The sequence below is a fragment of the Bemisia tabaci genome, chromosome 1 (assembly GCF_918797505.1).
Source record: "Bemisia tabaci chromosome 1, PGI_BMITA_v3".
Classification (NCBI taxonomy): domain Eukaryota; kingdom Metazoa; phylum Arthropoda; class Insecta; order Hemiptera; family Aleyrodidae; genus Bemisia; species Bemisia tabaci.
The window spans coordinates 55,880,758-55,899,704 of NC_092793.1; the positions used below are offsets into that span (position 1 = coordinate 55,880,758).

The following is an 18,947-nucleotide window of genomic DNA, read 5'->3' on the forward strand; positions in this document are numbered from 1 at the left end:
CGTGAGCAATGGTCGTTCGTATTTACATGTGGGCCAATTAACTTTGGGTCTCAACTGGCACGTGGACCAAAACTCCCGTGCCGAAAAAACGCGTGGACGTAAATTACTGGAAAAAACAGGTGCGCGGACAAAAAATCGTTGACGAAATGTCCTATAACCTTTTACAGCGCGTTCCTTATCAGTCATCAACATGGTGATTTCTGGAATTGAGTAATAAAGCTACGGAGAGCCACGTTCTTCGTCGTTTTCCTGATGAAGGAACGTAACTCCATTCCAAGGTTGAAGAATTGACGCAAAAACTAAATTTTTCACAAGATTGGACCCTTGCAATAATTGTCCAATTTTTTCTGATTTTTGCAAGAGATCCGAAAAAAAAATCAGTGAAATTTTCAGTTGAAAATAACTAAGATTCTCCTCGTGCGAATGCAATTTTCGAGGGGAAATTTGGCAACATTGAAATGTAGTTACGTTTCTTCTTAAGAAAAACGATGGATTTTTTGCTACTACGAGACTAGTAGCGATTTTTACAAATTGGCAGTGTTTCCATTCCAGGCATGACTCTCAAAAGTTCCAAAAGTAGGAACTTTTTTGCTTCAATTTATCCCATTATATGACCGTCGAAAGTCCTGGGATTCTTTTTAGATTTTTTCAAAGGTTCCAAGAAAGTTCCGGAAAATGCAAAAGATCCGGAACATTTTAGGAACTTCAAAAGTTCGGGGAAAACTTTTGGAAAATCTCAGAGGTTTCTATTTTCGGGACTAGTTCTTGGAAATGGGAGCACTGCAAATTGGTGACACTGGGTCTTGTACATTTTGAATATAATTAGAAAATCGATGGGGAGGGGAGGAGAAGGGGCGTCGGAAAAGCGGGAAAAATGCGTGACGTAACACAAGTACGCTCCCTAAGTATTATCTTCTTCCGCTCAAGCGAGTCCAGCGCAACGCCCGGACAACTCCACCTCACCTCGGGGGAAAAAGCCACCAATTTGGCGTCGTTGATGAGTTCCATATCATCAAAGAGTAACCTTTACGTGGCGATGCCAAATCGTGCGGAAAATTCGGCGGAGTCCGCGGGCCGGGTGGCACGAAGTGACATCGGGGGCGGCTCTGTCACCGCGGGGTTGTCGAATCGTGCGATAAAATATTTACACTTCACACCGCGTCATACGGTGGAGAACGGGCGATCCGGCGACGATCCGCCGTCTTGGATATCGATCGGACGCCGGCGCGGCGCGCGGAATATCCTTCATTCAAATTATGTGTCGGCTACTTTCCGAATACAAATGTTTGCGTTTACTACCGCCGCCACCGCCCCTCCCCCCCCCCCCCCCGAGCTACCGCCGTAACAGAAATCGACGCGAAAAAATGAAGGATCGAGGCTGGAAGGGAGGGGGAGAGAGAATCATAGTCGAGGCAGGTGTGACGCGACACCGGCTCGGCGACATTGATGTGACGCGAGTGAGTGGAGCATTGATGTAGCGCTCGAGGTGAGGTAACATGTGGTCGCGCGAGAATGAGTGACACGCTCTGCGACCCCCCCCCCCCCCTCCCCATTCAACCCCCGGCGCGGTTCCGGCGTGGAATCGCTATCGCCATCCGAGGAACCCCCCCCCCCCCCTCCCCTTCGCTCGGTTCCATAACCATCAATCGCTCCAGTTGTCACCTTATTGGAGACCCTGAGAAAGATTACTGATTTTTATTCCAGTATAACCCAATTTTAGGCGCAGTCAGATGAAAAAAGTCTATTTTCATCGAGAGCAATATGGTGTTTAGTTGTTTTTTTTTTTTCATTTAGGGAAGTCCCGATGAAATCCTAATTTTTCCTGATTTTTGACTGCTACTGATTTTTTGCGGTGAAAAATTAAAATTTCTACACAAGCGTAACTTCACACAGATAGCTCGATAAAAAAAAAATCCGATTTCACGGCCGACTTTTCTCAAAGCCTAATTTTACGACTAATTTTTCCTCAAATCCTGATGAAATCAGGATTAAATACTGACTGACCTCTAATCCTGATAGAATCTGGAAAATCTGACGCTAGACACCCTGACTGCAAGCACCCAAGTAATGCATGCCAAACGGTAGTTCCGGTGCGTCAACACCCGGTTGACAGCGAGTAAGTATACAAAATAATATAAGACGATAATTTCTTGTTTTTTCCACTATCCCCTTGGAGGCGAGGAAATACTTGTACTTTCGTTACAATTTGTAATGCTTATATTTATTGACTGATCCTAGTTAAATCTGAATGAATCTCGTTTAAAAAAAAAAAATCTGGAACAAGGAGAAAGCAAGGGTCATGGTTTAACTTTCAAGCCCCTAGGTGACCCTAATTGTGTAGCAACGAGGTGAGTCGTCTCTGATTGGCTGACGGTCCCGCCATTTCCGCGATTGACAGTGCCAAAATTGTTTGCCCTTCGGTAAAATATCAAATAATAGAAGTCTTAAGATCTACGTGTGGGCGTCTTGGATTTTCAGCTACCGTTTCCTAAATTACATACCGCACTTTCTCAGCATTTTACCCCCCCCCCCCTCTCCCCCCGCCACCCTTATAACGCCTTTACGACGTAGGTCCATACCATCAAACACGTAATGAAAAAATGGCGTAACCCTCTCCTCGATCCCCCTTCCCCTGGTGCGTTACGTAATTTAAGGACGGCCCTTCATTGTGAGATGGATTTATTTTTTATTAATAGATCCGAAACTTGCCGCTTTTAAGTCGTATCTTATGCAGTTGCTAGCCGTCTTAATTGCAAGATCAGCCCTTGTGGTGATACAAACCATATCAACGGTGTAAGTCGGCAACCGCACGCGCACGTATCTCGGTTCTCCAAACACAGTGTGACCACCGGTCGGCGAGAAGCGCATATTAGCGCCTACAAGAGTCCAAGAATACTTCACGCATCGCGCTTAACACAGTGCGATCGCTGGTCATCGCGCAAAGCATATTAGCGCCTACGAGAGTGCAGGAATACTTCACGCATCGCGTCTAAAACAGTTCGGTCGCAGGTCGGCGCGGAAAGAATATTAGCGCCTACAAGAGTGCAGGAATACTTCACGCATCGCGTGCATCGGTTTCTGGCACATTGCTTTCATCAATCAGCACACACACACACTTTTACACATTTACACTGGTTTCTCGACGCGTAACTCGGATGAAATAAAGTGGAAGAAACCAAGGTCCTCACCACCGCGGTGGATGACGTCACTAAACAAATTTTCCGAAGCGCGATATCTGGCTTTAGTATTATAAATGTAGAGAGTTGTCGTTTGGACATGCAGATCTTATTATTATTAGTAATTCTGATGTACAAGAATCAAGTATCAAAACACGATTCTGTGACCAGTGCAACTTACCTATTTAAAAGGAACTCAATCAAATGATGTGACTTTAGACGTAAAACATATCGACGGTGTATGTCGGCAATCACATAACTCGGTTTGCGACGTCGCAGACTTCCCGTCATACTTTATTTTTTAAACGGCAAACTACTCACCGGCAATTCTTTAGAACTGCCGTGGTTTTCCTTCCCTATGCGAAGAAATTCTGCAAGAACTTCAAGGTATGATGTTAATTCGTTCTCCTTTAAAAAAATAATATAGAGGCGGAGATTTTCAAACACAGCAAACAAGATACGTGGTTACGGACTTACGCCGTCGATATGCATTATCTCGAATTTTACATGAACGCGGTGATAAAGAACCTCTGGGAGTCTGTGATAGGCTCTACGGTTACTTTCCCATTTCTTTCAATTTCTTTATGAACGCGGTAGCATCGTTATCTTCCTTTTTTTCCTTTTTCTTTTTCTGACTTAAGTCCTCATTTTCCTCCCTTTGTATTTTTAGTGATATTTCCATGTAAATTTATTATTGTTACTGCCCTCTTTAGAGGTGTAAATGGCCTTAGATGCTAAAGCACCGCTTTAAAATAAAATTATTTTACTACTACTTACTACATATTTTGAGGACTAGGTTCACGTGGCGTGATATCTCACCGAGAATGAAAAATTCGAGACACATAAACTTACGGAGAAAAGGGTGGGTCCCTGGAAGGAGGCTAATCGTGCGAAGACATGCGATTCGCGCTGTATTTTCAGCCATTCTCATTGAGCGGCTTACCTGAAAACAAAAAGTAAAGCAACTTTCAGTGATTAATTATATTATTCATCTTCTTGGCTTTCCCACCGAATGTAATCCATCCCCATTGAGTCATAATATTTGCCGCCGGTGGATGAAATGAGTACCCTGCCCAGAGTGCTTTATCAATTAGGTGGTCCGATGGAGGTGAGCGTCAAGGGGTGCGTGTAAGTGTTACTCTGCCCTGCTAAGGAAAAACGCCGTATGAATCTCCAGGCGCTGCCAAATTTTCCTTGATAAAACATGAATTCCCTGGTAAACTTATGAATATTTTCTTTCCAATGTTTTAAATAATTTTGTTCGCAATTTCACTTGTAGTCCCTGAAAATTTCAAAGAAAAATATTCATAACTTTTCTCAAAAATAAACATTTTATCAAAGGAGATTTGGCAATCTCGAATGTACATACAGCGTTCTTCCTTAGCACGGCAGTACAGGCTGTCACAAAGCATAAGGGTGACACGAGGGATGAAAGTAGGGACGAAAGAATGGTGACGCATAAGAAACGCTTTCATTGTGAAACGATACTTCCTGGTGTGACCTCAGAAGTGGAATAGTTGCATCGTTTGAAAAACCCAATCAACGGTGTAGCAGCACCCAGCACGTACATTAATGAGCATTGCTTCACATCATGTCTTAATGAAGAGTGACGACGCATAAGAAACGCCTTCATTAAGAAAAGATACTTCCTAGTGTGGCCTCAGAGGTAGAATAGTTGCATCATTTGAAAAACCCAATCAACGGTGTAGCAGCACCCAGCACGTACGTTAATGAGCATCGCTTCATAGCATTTCTTAATGAAGAGTGACGACGCATAAGAAATGCCTTCATTGTGAAAAGATACTTCCTAGTGTGGACTTAGAGGTGGAATAGTTGCATCATTTAAAATACCTTGAATGGCGTAAACTAAGCTGATGAGCTCATGTTTTTTTACTTCGTAAGGTTCACGGGTTGATCCAGCACAGAAACTAGCCAAGTTGCGTGCTTCCAGCCGCTGATCCTGGGGCTGTTTCGTGCGTGACAAAGTTAGCGTTCGATTAATGATTGCCGGTCGTATTACTGTGCGTTGAGTTTTCGATCATTTCTATGATAGAATCGCTTTCGTTGAACTGACGTGATTTCCACTGCGATTCGGGAACTAAACTCATTCCTCTACCCCGTTACTGCAGCGCGAGCGGCTTTTAGCTTTGCGTGTAACGTGGTTGGTAGGTTTCCTCTGATTTTTATCAGATCGGGAGCAATACGGTAATTAACACTTGACTAATTTTTTTTCCGAGCCTCCCACACAGTTTTTTACGTTTATATGAATGTCTCAATCAATTTTCTTTTGTTCTCAATTATTATGTTTGTAAGTATAAAACGAGGATACCGTCGATTACTATCTTTATATGTCGCTCGCAGTACATAGCTGGCCACACAAAGTAACTTTGAAAGATGTTCGGATGACACGTCTACTTTAAACTTAACTTTCTTCTGTCCATGCCTCTTTTAAAACCATCTCGTGGTACCCTCACAAGAGAGAAGAAGAGCTTTTGTTGATTGCAAATTTTGAGCGCAGTGAAAAAATCTCCGGCAAAATCCAAAGTAGCATCCCTTGAATATTTTTTTAGATAAAATTTTAGTTGTTTAAAAATTTTCCGAGTAATTTGAAAATATTCCATTGCATCTGAAAATACCAAGTGGAACATTCTTCCAATAGAGGTTCTTCCATTGATGAAACGAGCACTTATTCATTTCTAATTCTTCTGTAATACGGGACCACGAAGGAAATTCTGACGAACACCTGGCAGCAATTTGGAGCTTTTAAACTTTTATAAAAGTTTCAGCCCGGTAAGCCAAGCGTTGCGAAACGCTCAAGGTATGCGTTTCATTTTTGTATGAAGCTTTGAAAACGCTGTAAATATTTCAACTGCCACAAAAAAAAAAAAAACTATTTCAGGGGTGAGCTGGAAGCTCGGGCTGGAAAATCCAGAAAAAGCGGGCGTTTGGAAGAATTCAACTTATTTTACGCATCACTTCCCAAATCTCACGCCGCGCCACCGTGCCGGGGGCAAATTTGCCTTCTTTTTATCCGTTTCACCCTTGAGTGCTGGTAACTACCTGATAACGAATGCGAAAAACGGTGGCGTCAGCGCCGCTGGAGGAGCATTGTTTTTTCGGGGCCGACCGATGATGCATGAAGAGCTTGATGCCAAGTCGTCAGTCAGAGAAAGCGTCGAACGATTGCCTTTAGCTTAAGTTAAAAGCTTTTTTTTCATCTCGTCAGTGTATTTACAACTTAATCACTCTACTGAAAAAATCCGGAAAAGCCTCAGAGCCAAGTTTAAAAATTCCATTTTCTTCTCAGCAAACGCGTATATTTGTGACTGGCTGTATCTTCCAATTTTATGAAACATTATCATGAAAAACGGTCAAACGGTTTGTTCTTTTTTCTAAACATCACTCTCAAACTCGTCGAAGGGTCCTGTCGGCTTTCGTGTTAACAATTAATATAATTACAAAAATCTAGGCTCACTTTCACGACAAAGCGAAACGAGTTCCCTCTGTTAGGGTGTACTTGCAGATTGTCTTTTTCATGCAAAATCTGCAAGGAGTGGTTAAAAGTACCTGACTTAAATCCGTGAGCGTATTGCGTTCTGAACATAATGAAATTATTGACGACTCACCACGTTCATAGAAATTTACGTCCTCTCAAAAATATTCGCTGAGAATCCAATACAAATATGTCAGCAAATTTTACCTTTTGGAAATATAAAAAAGGTTTTGAAAAATGTCTGAAAAAATGGCAAATGAGCTAAGTGTTTGCCTACGGGAGCATCGATAAAAAACTGGACATTCTACAATAGAGTTCTGTGCAATCTTTTAAACACTTCTGTGGGTCGGATTTTTTTCCCTCAACTTACTTTGCAGTCTACCACTTTCAGCTTTAAAGTGGAATCACAACACCTCTCGGAGAGATCAAAGGTAACTCGATATTCATCATCTGTACGCGTTTGAAAAGTACCACTCACAGCCCCTTTACATCACACCCTGTTTCCCCTTTCTCTTTTTACCTTCTTTCTTTTCTACACTCGAGGGTCAAACCGAGGTGATACTGCCGTTTTTCATTCAAGAGATACAGAGACGGTTATAATTTTTCTCTAATAAAAACTCAGTACGTAGATCTCGAATGATGTGAGAAGAGAAAAAATTACAGAAGTTTCAAGTCTGCCAAAGTCTTAAATTACGTATAAAAGTAGGTTAAAATTTCAAAATCTACGAGGAAGGCCCAGTGCTCTCCTCTTTTGCGTAAGTTCACCGCCAAACGTACCCCCCCCCCCCTCCCCAACCACAACCACCACCACCACCACCACCACCACCACCACCACCACCAACACCAAAAGGAGATGCATTTAGATAGGGCCCGCCACGTGCTAGGCCCAATATGCAATATGCTGCAATATGCAAATATGATTACTTTTTAAGTCATTTTGTACTTAAATTTACTTACAGCGTCCGCCATTTTTGGGTCCTAAGAGCTCCATGGCGCTCAAGATGGCGAGACCAATCAAGAGCGATAACCACATGGCGATACTCTCTCAATCAAGCCAAGGGCGGATCCAACAGGTCGGTAACACTGTATTTTCTCCATTGAAACCTATGGTGAATAATCGATTCTGGTCGGAGCATCGAAGAGTAAAGACAATCCGAATCCATGTCTAATTATTATTCCCGTATTTTAGGCCTTCACAATGTCACAAACGGGAATGAAGATTACATTTTCACCGATTGCAAAGATTACAAACTGTTGATACGTTGCAAAACACTGCTGACGTTGCAAAAGTTCCTCTTAAGCTCAATCTAGACGGTTCGCTGGTTGGCGCGCGAAGCGCATTAGCGCCTACAAGAGTGCAGGAATACTTCACGCATTGCGCCCAACACAGTTCGGTCGCTGGTTGGCGCGGAAAGAATATTAGCGCCTACAAGAGTGCAGGAATACTTCACGCATTACGCCTAACACAGTGCAATCTCTGGTCTGAGTTTGAGTCCTTTTATGTCGAGAGAAAAGACAATACGAATCCATTTCTAATTGGTTTACGTTTTTTAGGCCTCCACAGTGTCAAAAACGGGAATGAAGATTACGTTTTCGCCGATTGCAAAGATTACAAACTGGAATGGACCGAGGAATGGGGTGGTGCGGCAAGGAACAAACGGAATAAGAGAGGAACGGAGACAGGTATTCGGGAATGAACTGATCAAAGATTACAGAAAACGTTCAGTTTGTGTAATCTTTATTCCCGTTTGTGACATCCATGAGCCGCGTTGTCTTAACTCTCTCTATGAAGGGACTCTAGCTGGATCCGGCAATGGAATCGAGTTACTCTAGTCTGTGCGGGGCCTCTGAAACATATTTCCTCGGATGCGAGGTTTCATGGAGGATAAATGAGAGGTGGAAATACAAATACCTTGATGGCCCGCAAGTAGGGTTTGGTGGTGGTGTAAGCGCAGAAAACAACGCAGATGTTCATGGGCGCCGTCCTGAGGAGGAATCGGAGGAAACGGGCGAGCATGGCGGTTGGCGCGCGGGCCGGCGAACGCACACTAACCCGGGTCCCGGGTCATTTCACCGTTCACCGAAACCGATGTCCATGCTCGGTCAACAGCAACAGCGGCCCAGGCCCAAGCGTTTAGGGCTCCCGACGCACAGTGTGTCGAGTCAGTCAAAGAGCTCGAACAAAACTTCAAAAGCGAAAACGCCGTTTATACAAAATTTTGAGGCTCTAAAAGTAATTTCTCCGTAAAATTTTCTTCTAAAAGCACCCGATGAAATTTAAAATGTGACGAAATAAACATCAAAATGAGTCGGAAATTGTATGTGCGAGCTCTCTGATATATTGGGTCCACTGTGCGACGGGACGAAATAAAGAGCGGCCCATTAAATATTGATGGCCGGCCGCAGATATGACGCGTATGCCGCACGCCGCGCCGCCCGCAATTCGGCCACCGTTCCGATGAGTTCCTCACCCGAGCCGGGCCGCGAATTAAGTGCCTTTGAAATTCCACTCGAGTAGGCGGCCGCCCGCCGGTCCCGGCCCACAGGACGATTATCTGACGCACGCCGAACTCGATTTTAAGATAACTGGACAACGGCTCTCCTTGACTTCACACTAAGGAGAAGCGACCGACCTTTTGCGTTACTGCCAGAAGTCGAAGACACAGAAACCTGAACTAGAGTACCTTATTTATAGGGAGAGTATGGACGACTCGAAAATTTGGAGGTTAGGTTTGATCAGGTCATAGATACAAATTTTTAAGAGCAGCCCGAGACGATGATAACAGTTGAAAAACAAGGGGGGAAAACGTGAAACAAGGCTAAAATACACAATTAACAAAAACGGAGACGTTCTGACTCAAAACTGAGTCATTTTCAGTCGGAAATACAATAATTTTTTTTAAAAAACCGATGAAAACCCAAGCCCTACATGGTGGTGGTCGGGATCTAAGAAAAAGCAGGTTATGGTCAAGTCAGGTTTGATCAGGTGATGTAGTTTTTAGGGCCCAAAAAGACAGCCAACTTATGAACTCGAATTATCCAGTGGTACTAATTCAAACTCCAAGAGTAGGTACACTGATCAAAAATTATAAAAAGAATACATAAAATTTTGATTTCGTATAAATTTTCTTATTTTCAAAGTCTTAATCCTTAAAAACGCTTGCTTACAATGTTGTCGCCCCGTTGATTAGTCTTTCAAATGCATAGGTTGGCAGCGGCACTTTTACAGTGATGTTCATTTTTCATGTTGTCGCCCTTGAAGGTAAGAGCTACATAAATCGAGTTGTCCATACTCTCCCTACAAAGGTATTCTAACTTGAACGTGCACTTAGTAATTTTTATTAGTGTATTGGGGGAAGGGGGGTTGCATTGACCAAATTTTGGGGTTACATTGGCCAAATTTTTCGGCTGAAAATTAGAAAACCTCGTTAAGCATCAAGCGCGGGCGACCGGGATCGATCCTTAATCTTCTTGGTCATTGAGGCCGTCCCTAAATTACACAACGCTCTGGGGAGGGAGGGGGGTCGAGGAGGGTGTTACGTTATTTTGTTTTTACATGTTAAAGGTTACCTACGTCACAAAAGCGTTACAAGGGGGATGGGGGTCAAAAATGCCGAAAAAGTGCGTGATGTAATTTAGGGACGGCGCCTACGGTGCAATGCGCTAGCCACTTGCAAGTCGCAGCCTCTGTGTAACATCGAGAGAAAGAAGAGAACGTCAGGTCAGCAAGACCTTTTCTTCGTCTGCTAATGTCTCAAAGTAACCTACAGTTTCAGTTAGTTAACCAAAAATGTGATCGATCAACGAAGTCCTCTTGGTTAAACCGAAAAAAGTAACTCAAAGTAACCCATAGTAATCATAAACATGGGAATGCAGCATAGGGACCAACGAGGGAGGCTTTCAATGCCTGGGGCTGAAACATCATGGAGGGAACACATCATTTTCCCTCTCGAACAAAATATTGTAGAATTAACCAATGAATGAGGTAAGAGTTGACGTTTTGCCCCAATTTTCAATGGCAATTTGGAAAAATAATCAAATTTGCCTGTTCATTGAAAAGGAAGGGTTAAAAACCGTTCCGTATTTGAACTTGTGAGGACACGAATCAGCTCGAAGAATAAGAGAGATTATACTCTTTTAAGTATTTTACTTCCTCAACATCAGTTTCCAAGGAGCTTTTTTCTGGACAAGTTTTACCGCGAGGCTTTCATAGGTTGTAAACAGGGATTGTAGGTAATTTTCAATTGCATCCTACGTCTCACAGAGGATCGAGTCAATAGGAGAACTCGGACAAACTTTTGAAATTTTAAAAGCACATAACTCCGTCCATACAAAACTTTGAGGTTTTAAAAGAGGTTTCGTTGGGCTTTTTGTGAAATTTTCTATCGTGAGCACCCCTTAAATGTAACGAAATAAACATTGAAATTCGCAGTTTTAGTCAAAAATGTATGTCCGACCTTTCTGATTGACTCGATCCACCGTGCGTCTGCGGCGTGCGAGCGAATTAAAATACGACTGAGCGCTGCGATACGATTGCATGTCACGTCCTCACGCTAGCACGATTCGAAATCGACTGGATCTCACACTAGTTTACACTACTTGGCTTGTATTAATTGAGTGCAACAAAGGAAAGACCAAGCAGAAGACAGCTATAGGAGCGAGAACCATGAGAACAGCAATCAAAGATTGAATAATTAAGAGGAGCCCGCTCAAGAAACGCCAGATAGTGGTGATGGGAGACGTTATTGCATGTTCCATTTCTGTCGGGCTCAAACAATGAGGTATCAGAATAATTCCGATGAATTTTCTATCCAGTCAATCGGCAGAAAATTTGGACGTATTTCTGTCAAACAGAACTAAGCGCCATAGGGGGAGGGGGGTAGAGGGGGGCTTGGATTGGCGGCGGAACCGGGAGTCGGGCTCATTCCGTCCTATACTCGCAATGCTTTTCCATGGCGCTTAGTTCCGTTTGACAGAACGCGCTATCCGGCATTCTAAATTCCTTACAAGGAACTCAAATTGGCGCTTAGTTCCGTTTGACAGAAACGTCCATTTGTTCTATTGTCATAATTGAAATCTTGAAGTTTACATAAAAGTATTTATGCACTGGAAAAAAAGTCGCTTAGATCTAGAGTCCAGACTCTTAAACATTGACAAGAAAGTGTACTCTTGCTTCAATCAGATTTTTCCTTGAATCGAAGAGCCAAGCCTCTTGATTTAAGCGGATACCCATTTGATTCAAGCAAAAATCTGATTGAATCAAGAGTATTTTTTTCTTGTCAATGTTTTTAAGAGTCTGGACTCTATATCCAAGCGACTTTTTTCCTGTGATGCTAAAAAAAGGGGGGGGGGTTCAAATGAGATGAGAGAGTGTCAACTCCCGGATGGATCTGGAGGACCGAGTTTTGTGGCGATTAGACGTCGCAGAGCACCAGAGAGCGCTATAAAAGCGACTCATATGTATGTATTTAAGCTAAAAAGAACTTGAGACATATGAGAAAGATGGGGTGTGTTCATTTGAGCTGCGTAAGAGACAATGTAAAAGTGTAGTAGGCGTGATTGCGAGCAAATTGTTAGATTAGCAAAATGGAAAAGTCGGATTTGACGTTAAATCAAAAGGGACTAAGCGCTAAAATATGCTACTTCATGAGCTTTGAGCATGTGACAAGAGAATTGTGGACAGGGCTCATGAGTTGAAGCGCGTTCCCGTCCCTATGTTTGTCCCCGTCGTCGAAGCTGACGTCACTGGCGTTTTATAATTCCCATTCGTTCTTACAGCTCTCGACTAACGAGCACACTCCTTCTCTCCCACCCGGCACTCAGCCATCTCTCATTCCTTTAGGCATAATAACGTCAACAAGAACAATCTTGCGCGGCAATATGCCTTTTGTTCATATTAATCATTTGGCTTTTAGTGAGTACACTTTATCGTTTATGAGATTTATAAAACATGTATCTTTATAACTGTTGTTTTATAATGCTCAATCACACTTCATTCCCTCAAAATGAAGTTGCTTATGTTTTGACGTGGATACTAATATCCATAGTTAGGCCCATCTCTTGTCGTCTACTTCTTAGGGGCAGTATCTAAGGATTGGGCTCAAAAATGCCGAAAAAGTGAGTTAAGTAATTTAGAAACGGTCCCTTTCGTTAATATTTAACAACTACTGTATCAGGGACTCACCGTTACGTCATTTCTGGTTCAGATTGATAGAAATAATGTTATACTTTAGTCACTCTATCTTCATTTCTATCTTTGTCCCGAGGCGAGTCAGTCAAAATAAACCGGGAATGACGTAAAGACCAGTCCATCAATATTAGACGGAAACGGACTCGTATGATGTCATTTCCGGTCTATACTGGCTGCGTGCCTTAAAGATATTGAAGGCTGTTGGACGCCGGTTTCAGTGAAAAATCGACCCGTAGGTGCATGACGTGGATTCTTAAACGCGGGCTCAGAGAGCGACAGTCTCGTGGCTGGCTATGATACGCTGCGCTCGGGGAAAGCTAGTTTTAATTAATCCTGAATAATGGAGCAGTGTCACAATGCATATCACCGGCAAATGCAATAGAACACATAGAACAAAGAGCCGAACACCTCCGACAAACGCTTTTCAAAAAAAGTTCGTTGGGGTCCCTACAAGGGAATGAGTTTCAAAGTGCTCCGTGAGAAATTATACGCAAAGAGTATACCGCCGAGATAGGGGTATGTGTTCGTAGCGAGCGACCTTGTGAATATTTAAGATATGTCAACCCCTCTTCGCTCCTGACACCGCGCCCGGTTACCATTTCATCGAGAATGAAAATTAATCTACGTTACACGGAGGAATCTCGTCTCGCCAGACGTGTGAATTCAGATGCTCCAATTTAGGGCATCCCTCCAGTGCGTGCGCTGCCAAATTGTCTCAAGCTCATCTAAAAAATCTGAATTTTATAACCGCATTATTACAAAGTTTAGTTCGGACATTTGATTGTGTGCCCTTTCACGCTGTTTCATTCGATCGTGGGAATTGTCACCCACGGTGCCTTCACCCAAGCCCTTTGGCCCAATGGACGGATCACCAAAGGCCTTATGACACCGTTTTTGTTTGCCGCGATATTGATAATGATGATAGATAATGGCGTGTGTAAATGGGTGACTTTAGCATTTTTAACTATTTTTGTGAAGGAAGCCGAAGGTGACTTGATTTCCATGACACCGTGCTTCATGACGTTAAATTGAGCCTATGAGTCAACCAAGCGATTCGTTGGAAGTGCGGTAAAACATGACCCACATGATCATTAGTCCTATCAATCCGGCATGTTTCTGGAGAAAAAAATGTATATGAGGTTTCTTTGTGGAAATATGTTGCAATACGCTACTCGAGCAAAATATGAACAGTTTACAAGAATTGGCTGCCAGATCTTGAAAAGAGGGAGGCGTGGCGCGTGGGGAGCAGTTTTTTGCTTGTATCTCAAAAACAAGAAATTCCAAGGAAAAATGTCGTAAGACCATTAAATAGAGCATATAATTTCCTATGAGAGACACGATGAGCTTATTTATTTCTGGCCTCTGGTTTATGAGATATCGCGGTAGTTCTCTGCGGTCGCCGGTCGGCGCAAAACGCATATTAGCGCCTGCAAGACTGCAGGAATACTTCATGTATTACGCCAAACATATTGCGGTCGCCGGTAGGCGCAAAATACATATTAGTGCCTGCAAGACTGCAGGAATACTTCACGTATTACGCCAAACACAGTGCGGTCGCCGGTCGGCGCAAAACACATATTAGCGCCTGCAAGACTGCAGGAATACTTCACGTATTACGCCAAACACAGTGCGTTTGCCGGTCGGCGCAAAACACATATTAGCGCCTGCAAGACTGCAAGAATACTTTACGCATTGCAACAAACACAGTGTGGTCCCTGGTCGGCGTAGATGCAACTAGGCAATGCTGCAAAAACTGTCCAATTTGACTTCCAAAAAACTAAAAATATTAAAAAAATATTCTTTTGAAAACTCGTACTCACTATACTGAAACCAACTTTACCACCTGAATTGAACGATTTATTCAAATACTTTAATGCAACAAAAGTATTCCTCATTAAAGGAAGAGACGAAAGAGTTAGAAAACTTACGCATGGTTAGCTTTCATTTTCAACTGTAAACGGTGAGAGTTGCTTTATTTGTTTTTTAAATTTCTTGTAAAATCTATAAAATAGGGTAAACAATGGAAGACAAATTTGGGCAAATATTCCCCTAGGTGAAACGTGCAATCGCTGCTGGGTGAAATGTGAAGGTAGAAGTGGGCCACGGGTGAACTTACACTTGGATGAAAGGGCCACAAACCGGACATTTCGACAACGTTTGACAAGTGATAGCCGAATTCAAAAGCAGAGAAGAGGTTCGCTCATTATAAGACGTTCACATAGCCTCTCATTAACGCTTCGATGAACTCAACACTGCAATTCCACAGGATGTTTGTCTTGTGCTTTATTTCATCGATTCAAATGGGGCCCCTAAATTTTGCTCTAAGGGGCCACTGCGGGGCCCTTTTGGCTAAGTTCAGAGGGAAATACTGCCTTGTTGAGGTAGATAGCCACATGCAAATTCGAGAGCTGCCAAGTTACCCGATGTAAAAGGAACAGTTTTGAGGAAAAGTATGCATATTTTCTCTCGACATTTTCAGATATGTTAGGATTAAATTACATGCAAAAATATTTGAAAAATTCTGAGAAACACAATCACAATTTCATTAGTTAATTCATTGTTCATTAAAAGAGATACGGCAACGTCTGGAAGCTCATACGGCGCTCTTTCGTAGCAAGGCAGAATCGTCCTGCTGCTTCCCGAGCTAGTCCTCTCCTGCCCTTGAATATTCTCTACAGGCCGTACAAAAACATCGAAATAATTTTGTAAAATTTGTAATTTAACCTGCCTGATTGAATTCATCCCAGTGTCTCTTAATTCTTTTTTCTATTCAAACGCCACAACCTTGCTCGTCCTGAATATTCTATGAGGCTCGGCCGAAAGACGCACATCCCGTCAGATATGGCAGAATTTAATCTTCGGACATTTTATTTGTTCCGGTATTAGCTGTGCTACGTTAGTTTGATTGATATGTGCCGCTAAACAAGCGGGCGTTCTAATTAAAATCCCATCCTGTTCGGTGAAATATCCTTCGAATCAACCGCTGTATCCCCCACGCACACACCCCTTGTTTTTTTCCGAGCGTTTCACTGCATCAGCGGACACTCATGACGGGCTAATTAAGGGTTGACCTGCATTCTGATGCGGGGCGAGGTGTCCTGCCTTGTTGTCAAAATCCCATGAAAAACTCACCCGCTCGGCCGCGGTTACGCTTGATTCGAGAGCGTACTCCCTAATTTAGAGGACGGTAGTTTTTGAGCTGCAGGGAATTTAGGAGCCTGTGTGTAGAACCGAAAAACCCACTCACCGCAAACTCTCGTCGAGGGATACGAGCTGATCGCCCGCATGCTCCAAATTCGTAACTAGTAAGCTAGGTATAAACGCATTTCGATCACAATTACGCTTGACAAGTTATGAAGCGGACCGTTCTTATTTTTTCCTCTTTTTTGGTCATCATACACAGTAAGAAAAAGTAACCAAGATTTTGCTTCAATACGAGAGGTAAAACACGAAGTAACACAAGCTGTTAGTTACTTTTTTGTGTGTTAGATTTCCCTGTGTCAAGTCGACCAAATTTTTGTGTTGAAAATCTATAACATCGTAAAATTTTCAAAAAAAATAGATACAGAAGAAATTAGGCAACGTTTAATCTAGGGCGACTCGCCCTGTTTAGTAGTATCAAACTCTTCGAGAGCAAGTATGAAGAATCTTTAGATCGAGGTCTCAACTTAACTTCTTAAAGGGCATCATAATCGATAAGGCTGAATTTTGCGTGCAACAGCCTTAAAATGCATCTAATGGTGACAAATTTGCCAAAATTTCCCAGAGGAGACCCTTTTATTAACATAAGGGATTCAGCTTCCGGAAAGGTTGGGGCTAGACCGCTCTCAGAAAAGGGCAGATGTGTAAGAGTTAAGATCTTGAAGAATACTTTTTTCCTCAAATCCTATGGATCACCAACAAATGGGAGGATAAAGCTGTGATCGATCTTTGGTTACGCTACTGGGACGTTCCTTTCCTCCGTTCAAGAATTCATTCGTCAACCGTCGCATCGCAGGAATGGTTGACTTTCCCAATACGTCTTATTTGTAATTTGCATTCGGTTCAATGAATCAGTTGTTGAAGTTAAAGAAAATTTGCATACGATGACGATGGTTTCCAAAAACGCCACCAAGAGCGAGTTGCCAACGAAGGAAGTATATAACATATCAAAACTCCGCTTCACCAGGGGGACGCTGACAACAGCGAGCGATTTTCGGTATAATAAACTTCTCGAATGTGCGTATGTGCGTGTACAAAAATGTGGCAACGTCTGATCTTAATTCGATGATTTTTCGTAGCACAGGGCACTCTAATCAGCACGATAGTAAACTTGATCATTTTTTTTTTGAATTTACGATAACTTTATACCGAACCAGAGGCATGGTTCACTTCGAAAAAATATATATAAAAACTTGGTTCGATCGGAAATCTCTCGTTCTTCTGAAAACATCGATGTTAACAAGTGAGGTACGAGCGGATTGCATTTTGCAAAAAGAGACCAACAGTGTTATAATGTAGCTAAGATCGTGCGACTTTTTTTTTCCGGCAAATATAAACTGATCATCTAAATAGGTTTTATCCTCACTCCAAATAAACCAAGAATTTAAGACCAAAATAAAATTATCTTTGCAAATTTAATTTTTTGCATGATTTCAGTAATTTTACTGCAAAAAATATAAATTGCAATATCCGAGCAATATTTGAATGTTCTTGGTTTCTATTTGCAAAATGCAATCCACGTAAAGTTCACTGGAAAAAAAACACATTGGATCTAGAGTCTAGACTCTTAAAAACATCGACAAGAAAAAATACTCTTGATTCAATCAGATTTAAGCTTAAATCAAGAACCAAGCCTCTTAATTTGAGCGGATTTCCTTTTGATTTAAGCTTAAATCTGCTTGAATCAAGAGTCCTTTTTCTTGTCAATGTTTTCAAGAAACTGGACTCTAGATCCAATGTGTTTTTTTTTTTCCAGTGTTGGCAAATAAGACAAGTTCAATCGACAGTATCGTCCGAATTCGCTAAGCGATGACCTGGGAATACCGGATTGGGCAGTGTTGAGAAAATTTTCAAACTGTATCTTACCCCTCGAGCAGATCACTCAGTGCGGATTTCATCAGCCATCATCAGACGAAGATCAACGCTGATCCATGGGAATAACTTTTAGCCCTGTCTGGCTGAAGCCATTAAAGCAGAATCCCCGGGATATTTTTGTCTTTGGTTCGCAGCGTCACTAGACGTGCCGTTCTGTCTCATTTTTTCCCAGAACAGGAGCCCCGCTCGGAGCGGAGAGGATCACACTGTTTTCTTGCCGTGCTCATCAAGTACCACTTAACCGCACCGAGTTTACCGCTGGAGTTACGATGTTCTCGCGTAGCGCGGCAGTTTTCTGCTGCATCAACGTACGGGGCGAGATTTAAACGCCCCCCACCCCGATGTGAGAGGAAACGGTGAGCGGTGTCAGCCCTCCCGCGCAAAAATAACACCCGCTGATCTGAAATTATGTAATTGTCCCACGAACGTGGTCGGAATATCGCGCTTCCCCGACGGGTGCACGGAGTTTTCAAAACGCATTCGGCGTTCAAATAGCGCGGTTAGGTTTGTGATCCGACTAGAATGGCTCTATTTGCACATTCTCAATCGAGTTTTCTCACGTTTAGCCCGACTGCGTCGTGTCCCGTTTTTCCCTCCATTAAACTCGAATCCCAAAATCATGATAATGGCCCCGTGGTTTCGGGGAGCTGATGTTGAAACTTTCTTGATTAGGTGCCACGCGGTTTCTTGGCGTTTTCCATGTGCGACAGTTCAAACTACTCGAGGGCGAAAAACTGGTTATGAAAAATCTTTGAATTAAATCGGGCATTAAACTATTTTTACCGTGTAATCTGGTGCGGCTCAGAATCCCTTCATGATGAAAGTTAAGACAACCCCCCCCCCCTCATGAAGTCACAAACGAGAATAAAGATTACACAAATTGAAAGTTTTTCATAATCTTGGATCGGCCCATTCTCAAATGCCTTTCTCCGTCCCTTCTTTCATTCCGTTTGTTCTTTGCCGAACCCGTAATTCCCCGGTCCATTCCAGATTATAATCTTTGCAATTGGTG

General features: G+C 42.7%; 1 protein-coding gene across 5 annotated transcripts in view; it reads right to left on the bottom strand.

Annotated features, from left to right (window-relative positions):
- The window catches only part of Syt7 (Synaptotagmin 7), a 443,527-nt gene that overhangs the window by 348,963 nt on the left and 75,617 nt on the right, over positions 1-18,947 (bottom strand). For 2 of the 5 annotated variants that reach the window (XM_072303858.1, XM_072303852.1), the window contains exon 1: positions 8,582-8,732. The exons of 2 other annotated variants lie outside the window; for them this stretch is intronic. In XM_072303858.1, the coding sequence (XP_072159959.1) occupies positions 8,582-8,686 (105 nt within the window). In that variant the 5' untranslated portion in view covers positions 8,687-8,732. Of the gene's footprint in view, positions 1-4,028; positions 4,120-8,581; positions 8,733-18,947 lie in introns of those variants that run through there. One more of the 5 variants, XM_072303871.1, reaches the window with a different exon arrangement.